Source organism: Myxocyprinus asiaticus, chromosome 5, assembly GCF_019703515.2.
Source record: "Myxocyprinus asiaticus isolate MX2 ecotype Aquarium Trade chromosome 5, UBuf_Myxa_2, whole genome shotgun sequence".
Classification (NCBI taxonomy): domain Eukaryota; kingdom Metazoa; phylum Chordata; class Actinopteri; order Cypriniformes; family Catostomidae; genus Myxocyprinus; species Myxocyprinus asiaticus.
In genome coordinates, this window is record NC_059348.1 from 25,805,551 (window position 1) to 25,826,650 (window position 21,100).

At 38.1% G+C, this 21,100-nt stretch overlaps 2 protein-coding genes across 2 annotated transcripts in view; both read left to right on the forward strand.

Moving 5' to 3' along the window:
• On the forward strand, positions 1 to 19,348 carry LOC127441297 (histone deacetylase complex subunit SAP130-like). Its single transcript, XM_051698530.1, has 21 exons — positions 1 to 115; positions 4,174 to 4,302; positions 4,507 to 4,769; positions 6,054 to 6,215; positions 7,594 to 7,717; positions 7,800 to 7,921; positions 7,997 to 8,118; positions 8,223 to 8,367; positions 8,759 to 8,849; positions 9,262 to 9,366; positions 9,759 to 9,900; positions 11,031 to 11,149; positions 11,390 to 11,656; positions 12,601 to 12,775; positions 13,670 to 13,774; positions 13,901 to 14,262; positions 14,743 to 14,964; positions 15,684 to 15,809; positions 15,920 to 16,023; positions 16,998 to 17,111; positions 17,734 to 19,348. The coding sequence occupies exons 2-21, from the start codon at positions 4,197 to 4,199 to the stop codon at positions 17,890 to 17,892; spliced, it is 3,135 nt and encodes a 1,044-aa protein (XP_051554490.1). The 5' UTR covers positions 1 to 115; positions 4,174 to 4,196; the 3' UTR covers positions 17,893 to 19,348.
• The window catches only part of LOC127441153 (unconventional myosin-VIIb-like), a 27,168-nt gene continuing 24,066 nt past the window's right edge, over positions 17,999 to 21,100 (forward strand). The window contains exons 1-2 of the mRNA XM_051698363.1: positions 17,999 to 18,090; positions 20,676 to 20,715. Coding sequence (XP_051554323.1) covers positions 17,999 to 18,090; positions 20,676 to 20,715 — 132 coding nt within the window. The remainder of the gene's footprint in view (positions 18,091 to 20,675; positions 20,716 to 21,100) is intronic.

The following is a 21,100-nucleotide window of genomic DNA, read 5'->3' on the forward strand; positions in this document are numbered from 1 at the left end:
ATGATCCCCAGTTGATCCGTAACACCGGAAACGAGGTGACTCACTGAAGTCAGATTCCCGTTGATGCCGATGGTCGTTTTGCCGGGGATACGGAACGGATGGCGTCGTGATTACGGTAAATCTGCGATTTGCATCTGTAAATACAGGGGTGCTGTTAAAATCGCGTATTCGGTGCACACACTTGTCTAAATCTCTATAATGGTCTTAATCCTGCGTCTGAGATGATTGCTTATGTGTCATTGTGAGATCCTCAGTGGCTCATGAGCTCTTTAAACTACTAGCTACGGGTGCTGATCTGATGTCTAAAAACACGATATTTATTATATAAGAGAGCGATCATATGGTTATGTATAAATCCACTGCGGAAAACGGACTACAGGCGTGATTTTAGCGGATCAGCAGGGTGAGTATTAACCCTCAGAGACCCAGCATAGCAGACTTGAAACGTTTGTTTAATGCTATTTTTAATAAAAACTACACAAAACATTGCATATTAAATGTCACAACCAGCTAGTCACACAATTCATCCCAAAGAAAAGTATGTTTGAAATCAAGATTTGCCCCTTGGACTGTCATGCCAAAGCCACACAAAATGTACCCAAAAGAAAACCTGCTAAAACTTTAGGTTTTTATAATCAGTGGTTTTCGGAAAACACTTTTCAAGGAGGAAAAAATGAAACGTATCATCAATGGCAATGCTTGTGTCAGACTAGAGAGCCTGGCTAACCGTGAAAGCTGCTAGCTATAGCGTCCCATTGCCTTGACAACCATTAATGTAACTAATCAACAGCGCTCAGAAATAATAACCACTGGGGCAGATACAATGCATCCACTGTGCTCTGAGATGGCACTGATTTCATATGTGGTTCAAAAATGAAAGTTAGTTAGCCTTAGCAGACATGTTTAAATGAATTATTTTGTGGCTGATTAACTTATCAGTAGCTGTTGGGTTCATAATATAATGCATGCAAGCTATACGCATGCACAAGCTGAAAAAATGGTATCTTATGCCAAAGACACGACTGGATTGTCTGTACATCATCTATGCGCGAACGTCCCGCAACGCCTGATATCAGTAGAGCTTATGTGACTAACCTTGCGTTTGTGTAAACGCTCTTTTGTTTAACCCTTAAACGCATTCCTCGGGTCGTGCCCACACCCAGGGCCGACCCAGGCTCTGTTGGCGCCCTAGGGGAGATTTTAGATTGGCGTCCCCAACCCAAAATGTGGAAATGTATCGTAATAAAAAAAAATTCTCGAAGAGGAGAAAGCGTGCACTCGCATGTATGGTTGCCAGAATGCATAAATTAAGTATGACATAAGGCGAAATATCTCCTATTTGTGCATGTATAATCTCTGATTGGGGTGTTGCATCTTTTATCTGGCAACCCTGAGCATGTTAAAAGCTTATGGATGCGCGATAGGTCCCAAAGCCAGATAAATGAAAGATCTAATAAAAATGTTCATGATAAATCTACCCGCGGGCAGTAGTTTGCCCTGGTCTGCAATTGATGGTGCTCTAAGTTTCGTTTTTGGGTGCTTAGCATGAATGCTTTAGACTATAGTCCTAATCATGATCTCTTTTAAAAGAAGACACTTAGGAGGTTTTTGGTGAAGTGAAAGCAAGCAGCAACATAACAGAAATTAAAACAACATTATAGAAGCTTAAATTTATTTTAAAGAAAAAACACTGCACTTAACTTGCACTGAACTTAAAAAAAAAAAAAAAAAAAAAAAAAAACAAGCAAAAAAACGGCCCACAGTGTCCGGGCCAGTTAAGAGGTTCTAAATAAACTATTTCAAAGTAGTAAATAAACATCAATGGCTGACATGAGCAGTCGTTAAATTGTGATTCTTACCTTTATATTGCTCTCTTTTTTTCTGCTCCTCTTCTTTGTGCTTCCTCCTCCCTTGTACGCCTGATAATTTGGTTCTTTTTTCACTCATTTTGTCCACATATGATAAGGATCCGATTATAATATAATCGCGTAGCGCTAGTGCTCAATATATGGGTAGAGGGGCGCACAGTTGTCACGAGAGGGCGCACTTCCGACAAAAAAAGCAAACAAAACACAAACAAACTCTCGTGCAGTGCCTGTCATTTTGCGCCCTAGGCAACCGCCTATATCGCCCTGCCCACACCTTTTCAGTATTCCTCAACCTTTCTCTTATAAAGAGTGCAGCACACACACACACACATTTGATTGTATTTTCTCCCAAAGCACTAAATAGCATCAAAGACAACCAAAGTACTTTCCTAAACACCTGTTTGTCACTATGCACTGCAAAAGTTTCCTGTCCCATGAGATCTTTGCGTGTGGTGTCTAAAGGTTGATTTTGAGGCAATTTGATTTAACTTGTAATATTGTATTTTTTTTTTTTTTTTTTTAATGTTGCAAATGTATGTAGCTAATGAAAATCCAGAAATTAACATTTTTATTTTGAGACAAAATGCTTATTTATCATTTTCAGTTTTGTTTAAGGCCATTAAATAAATAAAACATTTAAATAACTGTCCAATAAGTGAAAGGATAATATTTGGGGTAAAAAGCCCCCCTGATGTGGGGGGAATAGATTTGTTATGAAAAATGTTCAAAGTGGGCTCACATTGACATTGACCAATCATAATAGAGATTAGTTTGTTTATAGAATACTTGAGATGTAATAAAATACCAAATGTGTTTGAAATTAACAGGAAATAGTTGACTTTTTTCTGAAGAAGTTATTTTGAACAAAGATCATCTTAATTTGCTACTCAAAAAAAGGATCTTGGTGTCTCAAAATTATTTGCATTAGTTGACAAATTGTGCCCTATAACTATTGCCCTGTTATCACAATATCACTTTAAACCCCCCTAGGGGCCTTTTACCTAAAGTGAAGGAGCCTTTTACCCCAGATGTGGGATAAAAGGCTCCCTCACCACCTTTTTTTTAGAACTGATTTTAATCGAAACAACCTTCCGTTATTATTTCTTTTCACACAAATTATGTTGCTCCATCAATATTCAATAAAAATAAATATATATATCTTTTTTTTACCTGGATATATTCTGTGTCCAGAAAAAAGCAAAATTTCCTTAAGGGGTGCTATATCATGTTGATATCTTGTGCAACAATGCTGAATAAAAAGTATCCCATATGTGTGTGCACATACATATCATACATGCTATTTGTTACTCAAGGTGGCACTGTTGTTTCAGTGATTTACTTGATTTACATTTTACATTGCTATTTGATGAAGAAGCAAAGTGGAAATAAACTATAGCAAGTACAACAAATGAACAGTCAGTATGGTATGGCTATTGACATTTGGGTGTACTTCTGAAACTATGCAAGTTGTGCATCTATTTAGACTCAATAAGTGCCTGAGAATATACACCCACCGAGCACTTTATTAGGAACACCTGTACACCTATGTATTCATGCGATTATCTAATTAGGAATCTGTCAGCTCGAACCAGTCTGGCCATTCTCCGTTGACCTCTCTCATCAACAAAGGCGTTTCCGTCTGCAAAACTGCCATTTTTTGTTTTTGGCACCATTGTGAGTAAACTCTAGAGACTGTTGTGTATGAAAATCCCAGAAGATCAGCAGTTACAGAAATACTCAAACCAGCCAATCTGACACCAACAATCATGCCACGGTCGAAATCACTGAGATCACATGTTTCCCCATTCTGATGGTGGATGTGAACATTAACTGAAGCTCCTGACCCATATCTGAATGATTTTATGCATTGCACTGCTGCCACACGATTGGCTGATTAGATAATCGCATGAATAAGTAGGTGTACAGGTGTTCCTAATAAAGTGCTCAGTGAGCGTATAGCTTATGTGTTATGTTAAGCTCAATATGTGTTTGACAGCAAGTTGCGTCTCATGAAATTTCAGTGTGAAAGTAATGAATCCAGTTCTAGATTTGTCCTCATTTGTTGCATCATCTCTGATATAAAAAAAATAAAACTTCAAAATATTTGATACTATCTGGGAATTTTGTAGATTCATTTCTGATAGATATAAATGCGGGGTCTCTAAAGATCCCAGTATGTAATAATGTATGGTGAAATACCCATGCATTTATGGGTTAAATTAAATAAAAATAAATTGTCTGTAATTGCATGCTGCATTGTGTCCTGGCAGTTGTCGTTCAGTCCTCCACCCTTTTGCTCTTTCAGGAAGAACGTGAGAGGTCCTGAAGATGAGTTCTCAGCAATATCCACGTCCACAACTCCCATCTGGACTGGGACAAGGACAAACATCAGGCAGTAACACTATAGGACTTCCAGGAAGTCAAAAGAACACTGGTAGGAGTCAGCACATGGACTTCATATGCCGTTTCATTAATGTATCACAGATATAGGCAACTACAAGCTATGAGTTTTTGAAACATTGTTAATTGAGATGCTAGCTCTAGACTCAGAGTCTTCAATTCATTTTCTAGTATTTACATGTCATAGAATGCTTATGATTGAACACTAATAACCGTGACTTCATAACTTTTCAAATAGGACATGAAGACTCTAATCATGCTCCGCGTGACATGTTGTCCAGCGGAGCTTTAGCGTTCAAAGATGACAAGCAGGAGACCGTAGTGGTACGACCTTACCCCCAACCCCACAGTCAGCCCCTGCCCCACGGAAAAGCCCTGACTCTGCCCCCTCCACTCCTTCAGCACCTCCCTGCCCAGCCAAGCACGCCTGTCTCTGTGTCGGCAGCACCGTCCCACATCCATCAAGGTCTTTCCCTAGCCTACACTGAGGGTCCTCTAAAGGTATACTTCATCTTTAGCTAGTGCCTTCAGTATTTCTTATTTATTTTTTATTTTTTTTATACTTTATTCTTTATCAACTTTTCAATTTTAGTATACATCAATAAGAGAAAAAACAAACAAACAAATATGGGGTCTTCCAAAGGAATCAGCAACCATGTGGTACAGGTTTCTCTTGAACCAACATTTAGTGGCAGCTTTTTTACAAGCAACCCAAAAGATCTTCAGGAGGTAATTATCACCTTTGCATAAACCTTCTGGAGTAACCCCAAGAAACATCAAGGGTGCTGAATCCCGATGAACTTAGATTTCTTCTTTGGTGTTATAAAAAAATCTAATTAAACTCTTCCAACCAAAATTCCTCCAGGTCAGTGAGTGAGTAGTGGAACACAGAATTTCCCAAGCATGTAACCATACTTCCTCAGGTATTTCCACCCTCAATGTCTTTTTCCCATCACTGTTTAACATAGTCAATTGAATTTGTATTCATTGAGGAGATAGCATTGTATAATTTACCTATTACCCCTTTGATATTTTCACCCGTATATACATCTATAAAAATCTGGGTCAGTTTTGAAAAAGTTCCATTATTGGGACTTCTGATCTCAGTCCAGAAAAAATGGCGTACAAAGGGCAGTAATGCCATGTGAGGTCCAGACCCTGTATCTGTGATCATGAAGAGCTGGAGCAAAGTGTGGATCATAAACTGGCCAACCCAGTACTTTTACCTCTCTGCAAATCTGGAAACATTTAACCACCTCTACCCACAGCTTAACAGATTGACCCACACATTGATTCTGTAATTGATATATTTCCTTTGCCCGGTCTTAACAACCCAGAACCGACTTTATTGGTTTGTCCATCAAGGAGAATTCTATATCTTTCCATTTTGCTTCATAGATTGTACAACACCACAGTACTAGTGGTCTTAACTGTGTGGCTAAATAATAATCCCTCAAGCACGGTAATGCCATGCCTCCCCTCTCTCTCGGTAGTTGCAGGGTTGAGTATCTTACTCGAGGTCTCTTGTTATTCCATATAAATCTGGAAATATGTTTGTCCCAAACTCTAAACTGTTTACAAGTGACCTCGACTGGCAGTGCTGTAAATAAGCTAGTGCCTTCAGTTTATACTGCTGAGCCCCTTCAGGGACCCACGTAATGGAAAACCTGAAAATATCAGGGAGGTCTGTTGCCCTCTCCGTAAATTTGTTTGCAGAAGACAGATTTAGGCAAATGTACAAAGAGAAGTACAGATGTCCTTACATCTCTCTTCTGTTTAATACAGTCTGCTCTGAAGACACCCATGCCAAGCCGAGTGATAGCTCCAGCACCTATGTCAACACCAGGCCATCTCACTCTCCCCCCAAAGGTGCCCGGTCATATCACTGCTACCATGGAGACTACGCAGGCCTCCGGTATACCTGTAGCAACCATCAGTGGTCAGCAGGTTGGTGGTAGTTTTTTGATCAGATAAATTTGATTCAGGGCTGGGTGATATAGCAAAAAAAAACTCAATATTTTCCAGTCTTTTAATGATGTTTGATATACAGTAAATCATGATATTTATATATTTCTTCTTAATTGGTGTAAAACTTTTTCAATCCGTGGAACCATAATTTCAGCCAAATAGCCATTATTACCAAGTAGATTCAGATATTTAATGTAAGAACTAAACTACAGGAAAGTCTAGTGAAAAATAATCAAGGTATGTTTTCCACACAGTTTTATACAAAAACAGTGAAGAAATTCACAATATTCATAAATATGCACCAATACAACAATACATAGAATGAAACAAAACTGTTTACATCGGTATATTTTTAACGAAACATTTTAATATATGTAAAATGCCATGTGAAGATGTCATGAAAAATGCTACGTTGAAAATTTCATAAATTTTCATTTGAGTAATGACGTAAGCGAATTGTTGAATCAAATTTGAATAATTTAAATTAACAGTTTGAGTGACTATTACACGACTCTCTGGAATACTTGATTCTGATTGGTCAATGGCGCCATCTAGCTGTCTGATTTTGCTCAGTATAAACCGCACATCCACGTATCAGACCGCACATCCGGGTAATGCGACTCATCTTTACTATTTCTCGGATCACTGTGCGATCACTACAAGTAAACTGATAAAATAATTTCAACTCAGATCAATGTTTCATGTCCATTTATTTATTTATTTATGTGGCAAGTAGTCTTGTAATAGGCTGGATAATGAGGAGTCAGACGTTCATTTTCACAAAACAAACACCAACAGTACTTCGACCCAAACCGGTCACTGTTGAGCGATTTCTTTCTTCGCACATAATACATAATTTTAACGCAAATCAATATGTTATGTCCATGTATTTATTTATTTGGTTAGTAGCCGTGTAATACGTGGGATGATACAAGACCCCTCCGCTTCGCATTGTGGTCCTGATCACCCTGTCTGGGTTTATATAACTGTTCATTATCCCTTACTGAACAGAAATGACGCAAATGTACTAACTCTAAGGCCAATTTTGCTACTGAAGTTTAAATGAAAACATCTCTTTCTTAATGCTCATGAATTGCGAAACAAGAAGGGATGTGGAAACTAGTCTAATGATGCGTTCTTTAGGAAACTTAGTGGCCGAATAAAAAGTGCATTAAAATCACTGCATTATTCACAATGTTACTAGCAAAATCATTGTGAATAGATCTTAAATATTTGATTTAGTTTCTGTTTTATTTTGCTCCTTAGTAACTGGTTATAAATTAGAAGCTGTTCTTATATCAGTAAGACTGTGACTCTTGGTTTGGTTTAAAAAGGATGTTTTATGTGTCACAAAAAGGGTCACTCTGGTAACCTGCATCATCTGATGACCAATGTTCAGATCATCCGCAGTGGAGCTCCTGCACTGCAGATCGGATCCTCTGCCACACCTCAGCATCCCTTCACCTCTCATTTACCCAGAGGTGAGTTTGCCAGAGATCTCTGCCTGGTATTTCTTACAGTAATAGTGTCAGCGCACTGAGTGGGTTTGTTATCTTGTCACAGGAGCTGCTGCTGCTGCTGTAATGTCAAGTTCCAAAGGAACCACAGTGCTGAGACCAGCAGCTGGTCTGAGCTCTGCCGCAGGCCAGCCTGCTGTCCAGCACATTATTCACCAACCAATTCAGGTACAGCTTATCATATTTAAGGCACACAGCCTGATGAAATGCATACATAACTGATAGACATCTCATGTATTACAGTCCCGGCCCATAGTAACTACCTCTACGGCAGTGCTGCCTACAGTAGTGCCAGTGACTGCCACCAGACCTCAGTCTCCGGTTATCACCACGGTGGCTGCCCACTCTGGAGACATGTTACATGGGTAAGACAAATGCACTTTGGATCAACAAAAGCATATGCACTGATTTTATTTGAATTAGCCTAAAGCAAGATAAAACTGTCTGATTTCATCTTTCTGGATTCTAGTCACACAGCACTGACAATCCACCCTTCCCAAGGGACACTAAGTATCCAAAGACCTCCACCCTCACGGGACACACCCACATGGATCAACCTGCCCCCCCACCCAGCCATTGCTGCTCAGAAAGCCCTGCCTCACTCTGTTGCACAGGTTGAATTTTTTTTATCTTAAAGCTGAAGTTTTTTTATTTAGAAGCCGATAGAATCACCAAACGGAATTATAAAAATAACCAATGTTTTCAACCCCAGTGGTTGTACTAGCAGATAGTCCTGCCCAACACTCACACCATTAGTTGGCTAATGTTGCTGTGTCAGGCTGGACAAGCCATTCAAACAAACAAAGGATTGTTTTGGTAGCGCCACAGTGTTACACCTTTAGGTGAAATCAACATACAAATATAGTTGTGTCTGCATATTAAGCTGGGATATGAGATCATTTTTAAAATCAAATACATTTTATGCTTCAGCTTTCTTTTGGAAGTATTTTCAAATGTTTTGACAGGCAAGAAAAACCTCCTTTTTTTTAATTCTCTCTCTTGTAGAAGCCCATTTTTAGCACTGTGACACCTGTTGCTGCAGCAACTGTGGCTCCCATTCAGGCTACTAACACGTCACCATCACCCACTACAACAGGTATATATGTATATATGTATATATATATATATATATATATATATATATATATATATATATATATATATATTACACCTGTGATTCAGTATGTATGCAAATTATGTTAATTCCCAGGATGTTTTGTGATGTATCAATATTAAAATGAAAACTCAGTTTTTACATTGTGGATGACGTTAACAGTCAATTATAATTGTTAGAAGAATATCAAAATGTATTACCTATTCATTTCTTATCCAAAATACAGTTCTTGATGTTATAACTCTTATAAATGTCACCAAAATTATAGATTTAAACCACATTTTGACCAAATGTCCAATTTTATGATGCATTGCATCGTTTACTAAAGAAGTAATCAAATTGAAATTATTTTTGGGCAAATATTTACATGCCTTATTTGAACATCTCTTTTCAGGCTCCATGCCCCACACACAAATATCCAGTAACAACATTGTCACTATGACGGTGGCCTCCCACTCCTCCCATGCCACAGCAGTGACCACATCCACCATCCCTGTGGGTAAGGAAGGAGATATTTAGTACTAATAACCAATCTCTTATTGGTCAGATTTGTTAGACATTGCGACATTCAATGTAATATAACGTAAAAAAATAAAATCATGTTTATTGGTCTACAAAATGATTTTGTCAGTTTACCCTTTTTTTAAGATTACTCATAATTACAACATAAGCGGATTTTAATTTGCAGGTGAATAACCTTCTGGACCTACTAAGCTACAGTATTTATTGATTTTAAACTATTAAATTTTACAAGTAAAATGTGATCAATAAAAATTCCAAAGGTTTGAATGTCTCAGACACGATGTTTAAATAAAATTATTTTTACGAGCAGATTTCCAGGAACACATTGTTAAAATGTTAAAGAATGTCTGTTGCTCTTGTCTCTCTAAGCTAAAGTGGTCCCGCAGCCTATCACACACACATCACCACGTATACAGTCTGAATACCCTGGAGAGAGGGGCAACCTCATCCCTATTTCTGGTCATCGCTCCTCTCCCAACCCCATCACCATGGAGAACCGCACTGACAACAGGTAAATATTAGGCTATGGACCCTTTTCACAGACTTAATGTATTTCCACCTTAATTTAGCAGTGCAAATGTAACAAACTTTTTATATTTTTACTATAGATTTAGAATAATTTTTTAACAGTATTCTTTGTTTGATATTATCCTGGAGTTAATAAAAAGATAACTAGTCTCCACTGCATCGATGGGGTTTCAAATACAGCTGCTGAGGGAAAGACAGTAAATTTGGCATCTCTCTCTCTCTCTCTTTTACCTCTTTTGGAAAGTTGTGGAAGCGTAATAGTGGATTTTCTGTTGTTTGCTTCCTTATTTCAAACCCAGAATTGTTAAAAGGACCTAATGATGAGAATAAGCTTGCTTTACATTTTAAAGGAATATTTCACCCAAAAATGAAACTCTCATCATTTACTCAACCTCATGCCATTCCAAATGTGTATTACCTTCTTTCTTTTGCAGAACACAAACAAAGATTTTTAGAAGAATATCTCGGGTCTTTAGATCCATACAATGCAAGTGAATGGTGACCAAATCTTTGAAGCTCCAAAAAGGACATAAAGGCAGCCTATAAGTAATCTTTATTACTCTAGTGGTTTAATCCATGTCTTCAGAAGTGATATGATAAGGGTGGGTGATTAACAGATCAATATTTAAGTACTTTTTTTACTATAAATTTAAATGAAAAAAGGACTTAAATATTCATTTGTTTCTCACTACACTTATCATATCGCTTTTTAAGATATACAGTAGATTTAACCACATATCTTCAGAAGTGATATGATAGGTGTAGTGAGAAACAAATTAATATTTAAGTCCTTTTTTAATATAAATATTCCTCCCTGCCCAGTAGGTGGCGATATGCACGAATAATGCAAATTATTGCAAATCTTTGTGTTCTGCAGAAGAAAGAAATTAATACACTTAGAATAGCATGAGGGTGAGTAAATGATGAAATCATTTTTGTTTTTGGTTGAAACATCCCTTTTAGTGTGTTTTAAGTGTGTGCTGTAAACTGGCTATTTGTTATAATCCATCAGATCTTTTTAGATTCCATTGTAGGTAAGGTGCAAGATTAAATTAGGGTAACTATTAGCCTGTTTGTCCTGCTGTTTATGTGATGTTTTATGGCCCTCCACAGACAATCTGTTCCAGTGCAGTTCCAGTATTTCCTGCCCACCTACCCATCAGCACCGTACCCTCTGACCCACACTTACACCCCCATCACCAGCTCTATGTCGTCCATACGCCCATATCCAGGTAATACTGTTGCTTAATCAAGTTAATGTTAAATAAAGCTAAACCATTTCCCGGAACAGTGCAGCGCTAGATTTTGAGGTTTCTACAGTTCTAGGTAACTGTTACAAGTGTGTGTTGTACAAATCTAAAATCTAATTTAAAAGCTATCTGCATAGCTCAGTGCAACTTTATTTACCAGTATATAATAAAAGCTTTACATTGCACATTATATGTTTGTTTGTTTTGTGGACACATAAACAGCTCAAGCCCCCAGTGCAGCCGTGCCTGCCCAAACTGGTGTAGGAGTTGCATCTGCAGTTCATTTGAATTCTATGCAGCTGATGACGGTGGACCGCATCGCCCAGATAAACACCCAAAATATCCAACCAGCTGCCCTGGCAGCACAGGCCATCCATCCCACACCCATCCCGGCACAGGGCCTGCATACGTCTGCCCAGATCACCACCCCGAGCATTCAGCCTACACCAGTCAACCAACAAAAGCCCCCGACCGAGTCCAAGACCTCAGGTGAGGAGCCTAAGATAAGCTCTTTAATTTACTTTAAGGTCCACCTTTAATTCTCAACACCTCTTCATGCCAAACATTCTCCTTAGAATGAGTAAAACTGGAGCATTGAATCATAAGGACAGTGCTGGCATGTATTGCATTATATTCAATACACATTGTATTTATTGAATGTCATTACATAACATTTTGTTGTCAGATGCCATTGTAAGATCACTTGGTAATGGTAACATGTTGTACTATGATTTGAAGTTGTTAATAAGTTTTAATTTAATAATTTTTTCTTACACTTGCTCTTTAAATGAGATGAATGAAAGAAAATAAATGAAAGAAAATGTGTTTGTTAATATGCTTGAAATTTGGCTGTGTTTATAGTTTGAAAGTTTTGAGAAATCATAAAAAGTTGTATCTCAAAATTATGTATTTGAGATTGTTTAATTATATGAACACTGATATCAAGTATTGTGTTAAAAATACATATACTGTATACAATTATAATGTAATATAAAATTATATTGTTTTACCCCCATAGAAATGAATAGTTTTTTTAAAATATGTTTAAAATCATGACCACTCACATGAAATAAAGAATCTAGTAATTTCAGTAACCTAATAACGGTTTTATTTTACATGGACTATGTCGCCTCATGGGGGACGCCATATTAAGATCATGTGACCAGCCGAATGCTACTCACTTTATCTTGATAACCCCTCTGTAATTGGCTCACTGAATAAATTAATTGTGTATAGCATGTTTCTACATCAATAACTGGAAAATAATGCTTTTGCATGACGCTGCATCCATGCTACTTGGTGTCAGTACAGCGTAATTCCAAGATGTCTGCTATATTGGACAGCGAAAATTAACGAGTTCTCCTTTAACCTCAGTCTTTATTTAAAGTAAAAATGTATTTTTGATGAGTGCCTTTTGTGTTCTTTTTGTACAGTTGTGCTGGCCGATGGTTCCACACTAGTGGCTAACACTATCAGCAACACATTCAACAACAATCAGCCTGCCACCACTGTGACACAGACGCACAATCAGAGTGCCAATTCTGGAGCCCCCTCACTTGTAACTTCCCCTCGACCTAGCATTCTGCGCAAGAAACCTGCCAATGAAGGGTAAGCATGAAAAACCCACTGGTTTCATGATCTTGGCACAATTAGTTGACTGTTAGTGGTTATCTAATAAAGCAATACAAATTTTCACTCCAAAATCAAAAGCGAAAAATGAGAAATTATATTTTGCAAAAAGAAAAAAAAAGTATATTTTAGGACCATTAAAGGGATAGTTCTCTCAAATGTCATTCCATACCTGTATGACTTTCTCCCATGAAACACAAATGGGTATGTTGGGCAGAATGTTAGAGACTGATGGTCTCAGTCATCATTCACTTTACTGCATCTTTTTTCCAAACAATGAAAATGAATGGAGGCTCAATGCCTAACATCTGCTTTTGTGTTCCATGGACAATTAATTGCATTTTCCCCCAACAAAATTCTCATCACTGTATTGCAACTTAATCTTAAGATCTGGGTAAAAATTCTATCTTAATGAGCATAGATTTAGTCTAGTATCACAAAAAGCACCATGATGTGTACTTACAATTGTACTTTAAAAATGCATGTTACTATTCAAATAATGTATCCTCTTTTTTTTTCTTTTCTTTTTTTTTTTTTTTTTAAATCATCTGATTTGTGAATTTTTTATTATTGCTTCACAGAAGGCAACTACTGACAATTGGATTGGGGGTTGGGCTTAATTGTCATTCACAATAGAGTAACCTTAATGGTCCTAAATATAAGCTTTTTTCTTTATGTAAAATAAAAGTTTTTCTTTATTTCTTTTGATTTTGGGATAAAAAATTAACCAGAACTGTCTTGACAGTTTTCACGAGATTCACCCGTAAACTTTCTTTTTCTTTCTTCCGATAGTGTGCCATTATTTGAACAATTCTTATTGCAGAAATGTGTTGACATTCACAAGACTTAATGTGGCTTGTTATTTTATTAAAGCATGGCTGTTAGGAAGAATCTGATCCCAGGTCAGCTCAGTGACTCTACAACCCCCAGAATTGATGGCGCCATCAGGAGTGCATCAGCATCACCTTGCCCTGCAGGGTATGAAATAATCTGATTTGACAAAATCAACAGGTTTAATTTAGCTGTCCTAAACTGTGTAGGATCACTTTGGTCTTTAATTGCAGCTCAACTTTGTAAACACAAAATCTCTAAATTCATTGGCAGAGTGAAGCCCAAACCTGACATCCACATGAGCCTCGCTCCATCGGTAACTGCTGCAGTTGAGTCTATTCCTTTCCAGGGCAATGAACAGCAACCACAACACCTGGCGCCACCTCCCTCTCAGCTTGCCTCACAACCTGTCCTCTCCCTTCTGGCTTCAGCCACGCCTCCCTCTCAGCCCACCCCTGCTCTCTCAGCCATACCTGCTGCCATGGCAGTCACTTCACCAGTGCCCTCTATGGCCAATGTAGTGGCCCCACCCACCCAGCCAGCAGTCAGTACCACATCGGCATGTGGAATCAGCTCCACCCTCCCCGAGATGAATATTAAGCAAGAGGCAGAGCCTATCAATACTGCAAAACCAGGTAGGCACTTTGTGCAAACAAAAGATTTTTACACTGGTGGTCAGTCGATAAATCAGCCAGACCGGTTAATCGGTTGTTATGTTGCATTTGCCGATCATTGGCCGATAACTCTGGCTGATTAACAGACGTGTTAGCACCCCCTTGTGTCAGTTGATTGAACTTACAGCTAAATCTGTTTATTTAGTTTAAAATAATTGTATCAGTTCACTGTGCACAATTTCCCTTTTTATGTGTTTTTGAGTAAATAATACTGACATTTTATAAGCCACTGACCAATGAAAAACTGCCACTGAAAAACCCATACTGGGCGACCACTATTTTATTCTGTATAGAGAATCATAATTGTGTAGAAATCCATTTCCATTTTCAAAATCCCACACATTTCACACTTCTGAGACATGCATATAATGAGTCAAAAGTATCTAGCGGCTCATGCTTTTTAACCGATTAAGCCATCTATTTCACCTCATTCCCCGTCAGTGGCATCAGGGCCCAACAGCGGTGCACAGATGTTAGCAGTACCTGCTAAAGACATCACCCCAGGAGCCTCACCCAGGAAGAAGCCCCGGAAGCAGCAACACGTCATCTCCACTGAAGAGAGTGAGATGATGGAGACCAACAGCACAGATGAGGAGAAGTTCCCATCCAAACCCCTCAGCCAGCGTGCAACGAAACGCAAGTCCCCTCCCAAAGAATACATTGGTGGGTTCTGATTTCAGAACCGTTTAGCCATTTATTTTGTTTCTTCTAAGTTTTTTTCAGAGTCTGAATATTATTTAAGAAGATACGGAAATGTTCAGTCAGATAAGGTCACTAATCAGTCAGACAGCCATTCTCAGCATGTGTTGAATGTATTAAGCTTTTTTGAAACCTTGTTCCTGTTACTATTTAAAAAGTTGTAACAATTTACAACCATATAATTTTTTAAAGTTTATCCACTGACTTGGTAATCATTGCCTTTACCTGATTTTACCCTTTACTTACATTTTATTTGTTTGTGAACCATTTACTAAAAACACTGCCCCCTGCCTGTGCAAGAAACTCTTTGTTCAATGTGTAATGGCAACAGAGACACAGTGTCATAACTGAATTGAATAGATGCCAGGTGTAATAACAAAGCCAATCCAAGGCAATCATCTTGGCAGTTTGTCAGTTGTTCCGGGAATGAAGAACAACTGTAGTTACTCTAAAGGTAGCAATAGTGGGATTAACTATACAGTTTTAAGTTTCTCTAACAAGTTGTGCAATATGATTTGATCGTCTCTATACAACAAAGGGAGTGTTGTAGGGTTACATGCGATCTGCACAGCTAATCTCAGCAAACATTGAGTCATTAATAATAAAATAATAACTTAAGTAAGATACCCTGACCTCTAGAATGCACAGTTTGAGCATCAGTTTATCTGTTCCCGCTTGTGCAGATGAGGAGGGAGTTCGGTATGTTCCCATCCGAGTTCGGCCTCCGATCACACTGCTACGACACTACCGCAACCCCTGGAAGGCGGCGTACCACCACTTTCAGAGATACAGCGACATCCGTGTCAAGGGTCTGTATAGGCATATCATACAGCATTTTTTCATTTTCTATTTTGCAGTAATACAATAATATAGTCTGCCATCAGTCATTCACTAAGACCTGCTTGTGTTATCCAATCAGAGGACAAGAAGGGCACCCTGCAGGATGTGGCTAATCAGAAGGGAGTGGTGTGCAGAGCCCAGGGCTGGAAAATTCACCTCTGTGCAGCTCAGCTCATGCAGCTGGTGAGACTTCCTCTGTGTGAGGCCTTATTTGTCATCAAACATAGGGCTTGTTATTGATACAGAATTCCCAGATTAAATTTCGATTCACAAGCTCTCGATTTGATTTTGATTTGATGTCAATTCATATGGGTATATTTCACTTATAATGTAAATTTTGCTTACATTTGAAAGAAATTCTCTCCCAGCTAATGTTTTTAATTTTACAGGGGACCTTCTAACTAGGTACATTATGAAAATATTAATTTGACTAGTTATATTTTGTTAGTTTTCATCATTTTGGTCACATTTTAGCTTTTTAAAAATGAACAAACCCTTGTATTCCATCAATAAATATGATATTATATTGCATATATATATATATATATATATATATATATATATATATATATATAATTCTGTTACATGTTTGTTGTTTACATGCATACTTTTTACTATTTACAGGTATTTACATGAACATGTCCTAAAAACGTAAAAAAATCTCTTTAAGAAAACCAGCTGTTCTGTAAAGAGCGCATGTTAATGAGAGAATACACGAATGGCTTTACATCATACGTGCTATGCATGATTAGAATTAAATGTAAAAAACTACTGACTGTAAAGAACAGAAAGTGTATTAAAAGAGACATGATTCAATGACAAATGGATTGCGTGGATCTCGTCTTGGACACACGGAAGGAGTCAAACCAAACTTTTATTCTCATCACGCAGTGAAAGGATATCACTGCTGAACTTCTTTCTCTCTGAGCCTTTACCAGCCAATGGCTATTAATAGACATTTTTAGTCACATAGCTGGAAATTTGGTCTCATTGTAGTAGAGGGTTGCGCATAGAGTAAAAGCTTGATCTCGGGATTTAAGAATCGATAACAAGCTCGTTCAAACGAAGATCGTGATGCATCAGAAAATCTAGATTTTTGCCCAGTCCTAATCAAAGCTGATAATGCAGGATGATTGCAATTTGTCTTCTATCCACAGACAAATCTTGAGCAAGATGTACTCAGTCGCCTCACGAGTCTCCAAGAAGGCCTCATTCCGAAGAAGAAGGCCGGAGCTGATGATGATCTTCACCGTATAAATGAGCTCATACAGGTGGGATCCACTGATCACCTTCAACAACTGATTGCTTTTAATGACAGTTTGATCCAAATTGCACCCCAAAATGGCAAACGCTTTCCAAAATCGCAAGCTCCAATCAGATTGCCTGACTTGTATGTAAGTTCTGGTAGTAAGGCTGCACAGGTTTTTACCAGTCTGCCAAGAAGCAAAGCTGCTTCTGGAGATCTTCCTTTCTGCAGAGTTTAGCTCCAACTTTAATAAAACACTCCCAAACTATCCAATCAAGGCCTTTGAGTTCACTTAAAATTACAGGTGTGTTCGAGCAGGTTACAACCAAACTCTACAGGAAGATCAATTTCCAGGAGCATCTTTTCAACTATTCCTGTGGAATCACCACAACATTATCCACTTTCAGGCAGCCACTGAGCAGTGAAAATCCCATTTCTTTAGTAGAATGCATGTGCTAGCCTTCAAACTTCCATGAATCAGGGGAATTAGGACAGAACTTAACTCATTCCATTACAGCTCATTACACTGAGGTCCTCTAGTGAAAATTCTATATTCAAGGCCCAATTGCGTATTGGGGATAAAATCAGTGTAAAATTCAGGTAGTGTATCCAAGTTGTACTCATAACTCCACTTTTTCTTTGCACAGGGCAACATGCAGCGCTGCAAGTTGGTGATTGACCAGATCACAGAAGCGCGTGATACCATGTTGAAGGTTCTGGATCACAAGGAGCATGTCATGAAGCTGCTCAACAAGAATAGCAGCACCAAGAAGCTTAATAAGCTGAAGCGTAAAGTCAGAGTATGAGACGGACAGGCTGAGCCACACTGATCTGGTGTGGGGCAGAGCTCAGTCCGCAGGGCATGACCACAAAATGTCACAAACCCAAGCCTCCTGCTCCATGATCCTAAGCATGCAGGCACACTGCCCTGCCTTACTGCTCGACATCTACCTGGAGAGATTAGGTTTGAGTCTACACCTAATAGCAAGACTGCTGAATATCATGTAAACAGAAAACATCTTTATCTGGCAAGCCCCTTCTCTGCCAGCACTCATAGAATCTAGGGCACTACAGTGTTATCTGATTACTGCAATATAAATCTTTTCCTGTATCTTCACTGAAATATGAATGTCTGAATGTATCACTTGCAATCCAGAAGTTTTAAAAGGATAGTTCACCCGAAAATGTAAATTCAGTCATCATTTACTCATATTTTATTCCAAACTGTGGAACACAAGCATAGACATTAAGGATAATCTCAGAGCTGCTCTTTTCCATACAGTGATAGTCAATGTAAACCAGGGACAGCCTTGGTCATTTCCGTTGTATGGAAAACAGCATGAGGGTGAACAAAATTGAATGACTGAATTTTCATTTACAGGTGAACAATCCCTTTAACTCAGTAACAAATAGTTTATTTTAGGACAGTTCATGTATAAGGTTCCATTTCAGGAAAAAGTACCCATTTGTGAACCACAGATATCAGTAAAAGCAATGCACATCTTCAAGTCTAATACATTATATTCACCACTTTTTCAATTGGGTGCCTTGAATGGTAACGTGGTATTGACAGTTGTCTGTACTGTATTAAGCACTCAATGACAATATTCTGTAATGGGTGTTCATCATGCCGCAAGGTTCCCACTTTGTATTGTAAGTACTTAAAACAATAAGAATTGAGAAGCCATAATGATACCATCTGTGGTGTCCTAAGAAGTATTTTACCACGCATGTATTGAGGGAGTATTGTGCCTTTCTTTGTGCCTCATATATGCATGGGTTTGGAATGATGTAGGTGGAGGAAATGGTGAGATTGGTTTAATGTTGCCTGAATGTCTGAATCGTTTATGTTCTTCAGTTCATTCTCACGTTACTGCCTGTAGATTTGTGAGGAATGGTTCATGTATTATCAGTCTGGAAGGTCTACAAGTGCTGTTCCTGCTCTGGTTTTGTGGGTTGGTTCTTTGGTCAGGGGGATTTCACATATGCATTAAGGTTAGAATCATGTTCAGATCTGACATTTCAATCAAAAACTGAGAATTTGAAGAAATTTGATTGTGCATATGCACACAGTTATGTATCTTAAGTTAAACCGAAGTATATAAAAAGCCCTCTTTTTGTTTTTCTTCTATTTCCAGTTGTGTTGCTTGAAGCAGTGTCATTTGTGGCAAAGATAAAGCACTGTATACTGTTCGATCACTCATTGATTTCATATGAATGACATTGTTGCACTCCGCTTCTGAAGTAAAGAGACTTTGTACATGTCTTTGTGAATTTTTTTCCCCTCTCTATTTTAAAGGTGATGATTGTAGTTTCTGCATCGCTAGCACCACCAAAAAAAAAAAAAGAGCGACTTATTGAACAGATTTCCTGAACATCCCCTTGCTTCTATTGGTTGGGGAAAACAGGAAGCCCCGCCCCTAGCTTATACAATTGGTTTAGCCAAATTTTTAGTTATCTCTGCATTTTAAGCTGAAATACAAGACAGAATTTTAACTTTGAAAAACTTCAACACATCACCTTTAAGTATTTTGTAGCTTTTCCATTGAAAAACTCAGAGTTACTTGAAAAATCTCCGGTGCTGCTTAGTGTGTTTTGCCCCTCTTGATGTTACAAGGGCTTTTTATTAATAAAATGAAGCCACAGACAAAATTATGTCCCTTTTACAGCCTGTCTTGTTGGCTTGGCAGTTGGAATTTAATGCTTTAAAATGAGTAATGGTTATCAGTTTTTAGGGTGTGACAGTATCATTTGGAGTTTCTAGGCACTTTTATCACCCCTAAATTTATCTCCCCTTTCTCAAGTAATTTATTGCTCTCTAGAGTTAGCTAGTAAGTTAGTAGTTCAACTGGATTCACTGTCCTATCTCCATGGAGACAAGAAACACAGAAATAATAATTTACCTTCCTGATTCCACAAACATTATTAATTCGATTTAGTAGTAGCTGAAATACTGATGCTTTGTTTACACTGTTAGCTGCTTGGCTCCTTTATGGTTTTCAGGGCTCAAAACAAGTCTACCCTTGAGGAATAAAAGTGCTATTGTGTTGACCTTAACTGCTGTGTACCTTGAAATCTGCTGGCCGCTCTCATATGTAATCAATTTGTTACATTATCGCCACTTGTGACAACCACTGTTTATATAAAACGCCCAGCCAATAGAACATCGCAGTGCTGTATCTGTTCATTGAGGCTGAATGATTGTATACACTGTATTCTCTGTTTTACTGCTTAATAGCCACTGACTCAAATATTCAAGCTGGCCTCTGGTATCATCTGCCTCTGACGTGAGAAGTCCAAAAGCCACAATTTGTGCAGAAGTCATAGTTAATGGGTAGGTGATTCCTTTGATAAGGCATACAGCATTTCAGATTTCACCTATTTAGTTCTCTTGAGCCAAAAAAAAAACCTGCACACTCTTGGTTTTAAAGTCCTTGCCTAAGTAGTGTTTTCTTCCTTAGTTGCGATTCAGCCCATTGGAACTAAAGGAGCCAAGTTCCCACACTAATAATGACGTCCCTTCAGAGTGGTTGTTGGTGATTGTGCAAGATATACTTGCACGACGGAGCAAAGTCTGGAGGCCATAAAGAGATGAGCATAAGGGATGCTTCCTTGTTCCCATCATACAAGTGGGTGGAAACCTTATGACTGGACACATATGTTTTTTTAATTTCTTGGAACCAGCCAGGGTGGTGTGTTGTCCCCAGGAGCAGGAAAGGATTCCTAGGATTAAGGTTATATTGCATGCGTTTCATTTTAGTTAGATGCTTCTGGTCCAAAAGGGATTATCCAAATGGTGATGTTAAAAAAGGTGTGTATCCATTTTATGATTTTTTAAATTCATGAAACAATTATTATAAAACATTTTTGTCATCTCTTGTTGACATTTATTTTGAAGCAATACCATTCTTAAACTGTTTTGTGAGTAAAATTTTAAGTGTTTGGTTTTTAAATATGAATGAATGAATGAATTACTATAGTAATATAGCAATAATATAGAAATATAGTTAATGT

Excerpts from the sequence above, each read along its gene's own strand:
- LOC127441297 (XM_051698530.1), top strand. The coding sequence starts at position 4,197 with ATGAGTTCTCAGCAATATCCACGTCCACAACTCCCATCTGGACTGGGA. Across the intron at positions 4,303-4,506 it reads AGGAAGTCAAAAGAACACTG|GACATGAAGACTCTAATCAT; the intron begins GTAGGAGTCAGC and ends CTTTTCAAATAG. Across the intron at positions 15,810-15,919 it reads CAGCGACATCCGTGTCAAGG|AGGACAAGAAGGGCACCCTG; the intron begins GTCTGTATAGGC and ends TTATCCAATCAG.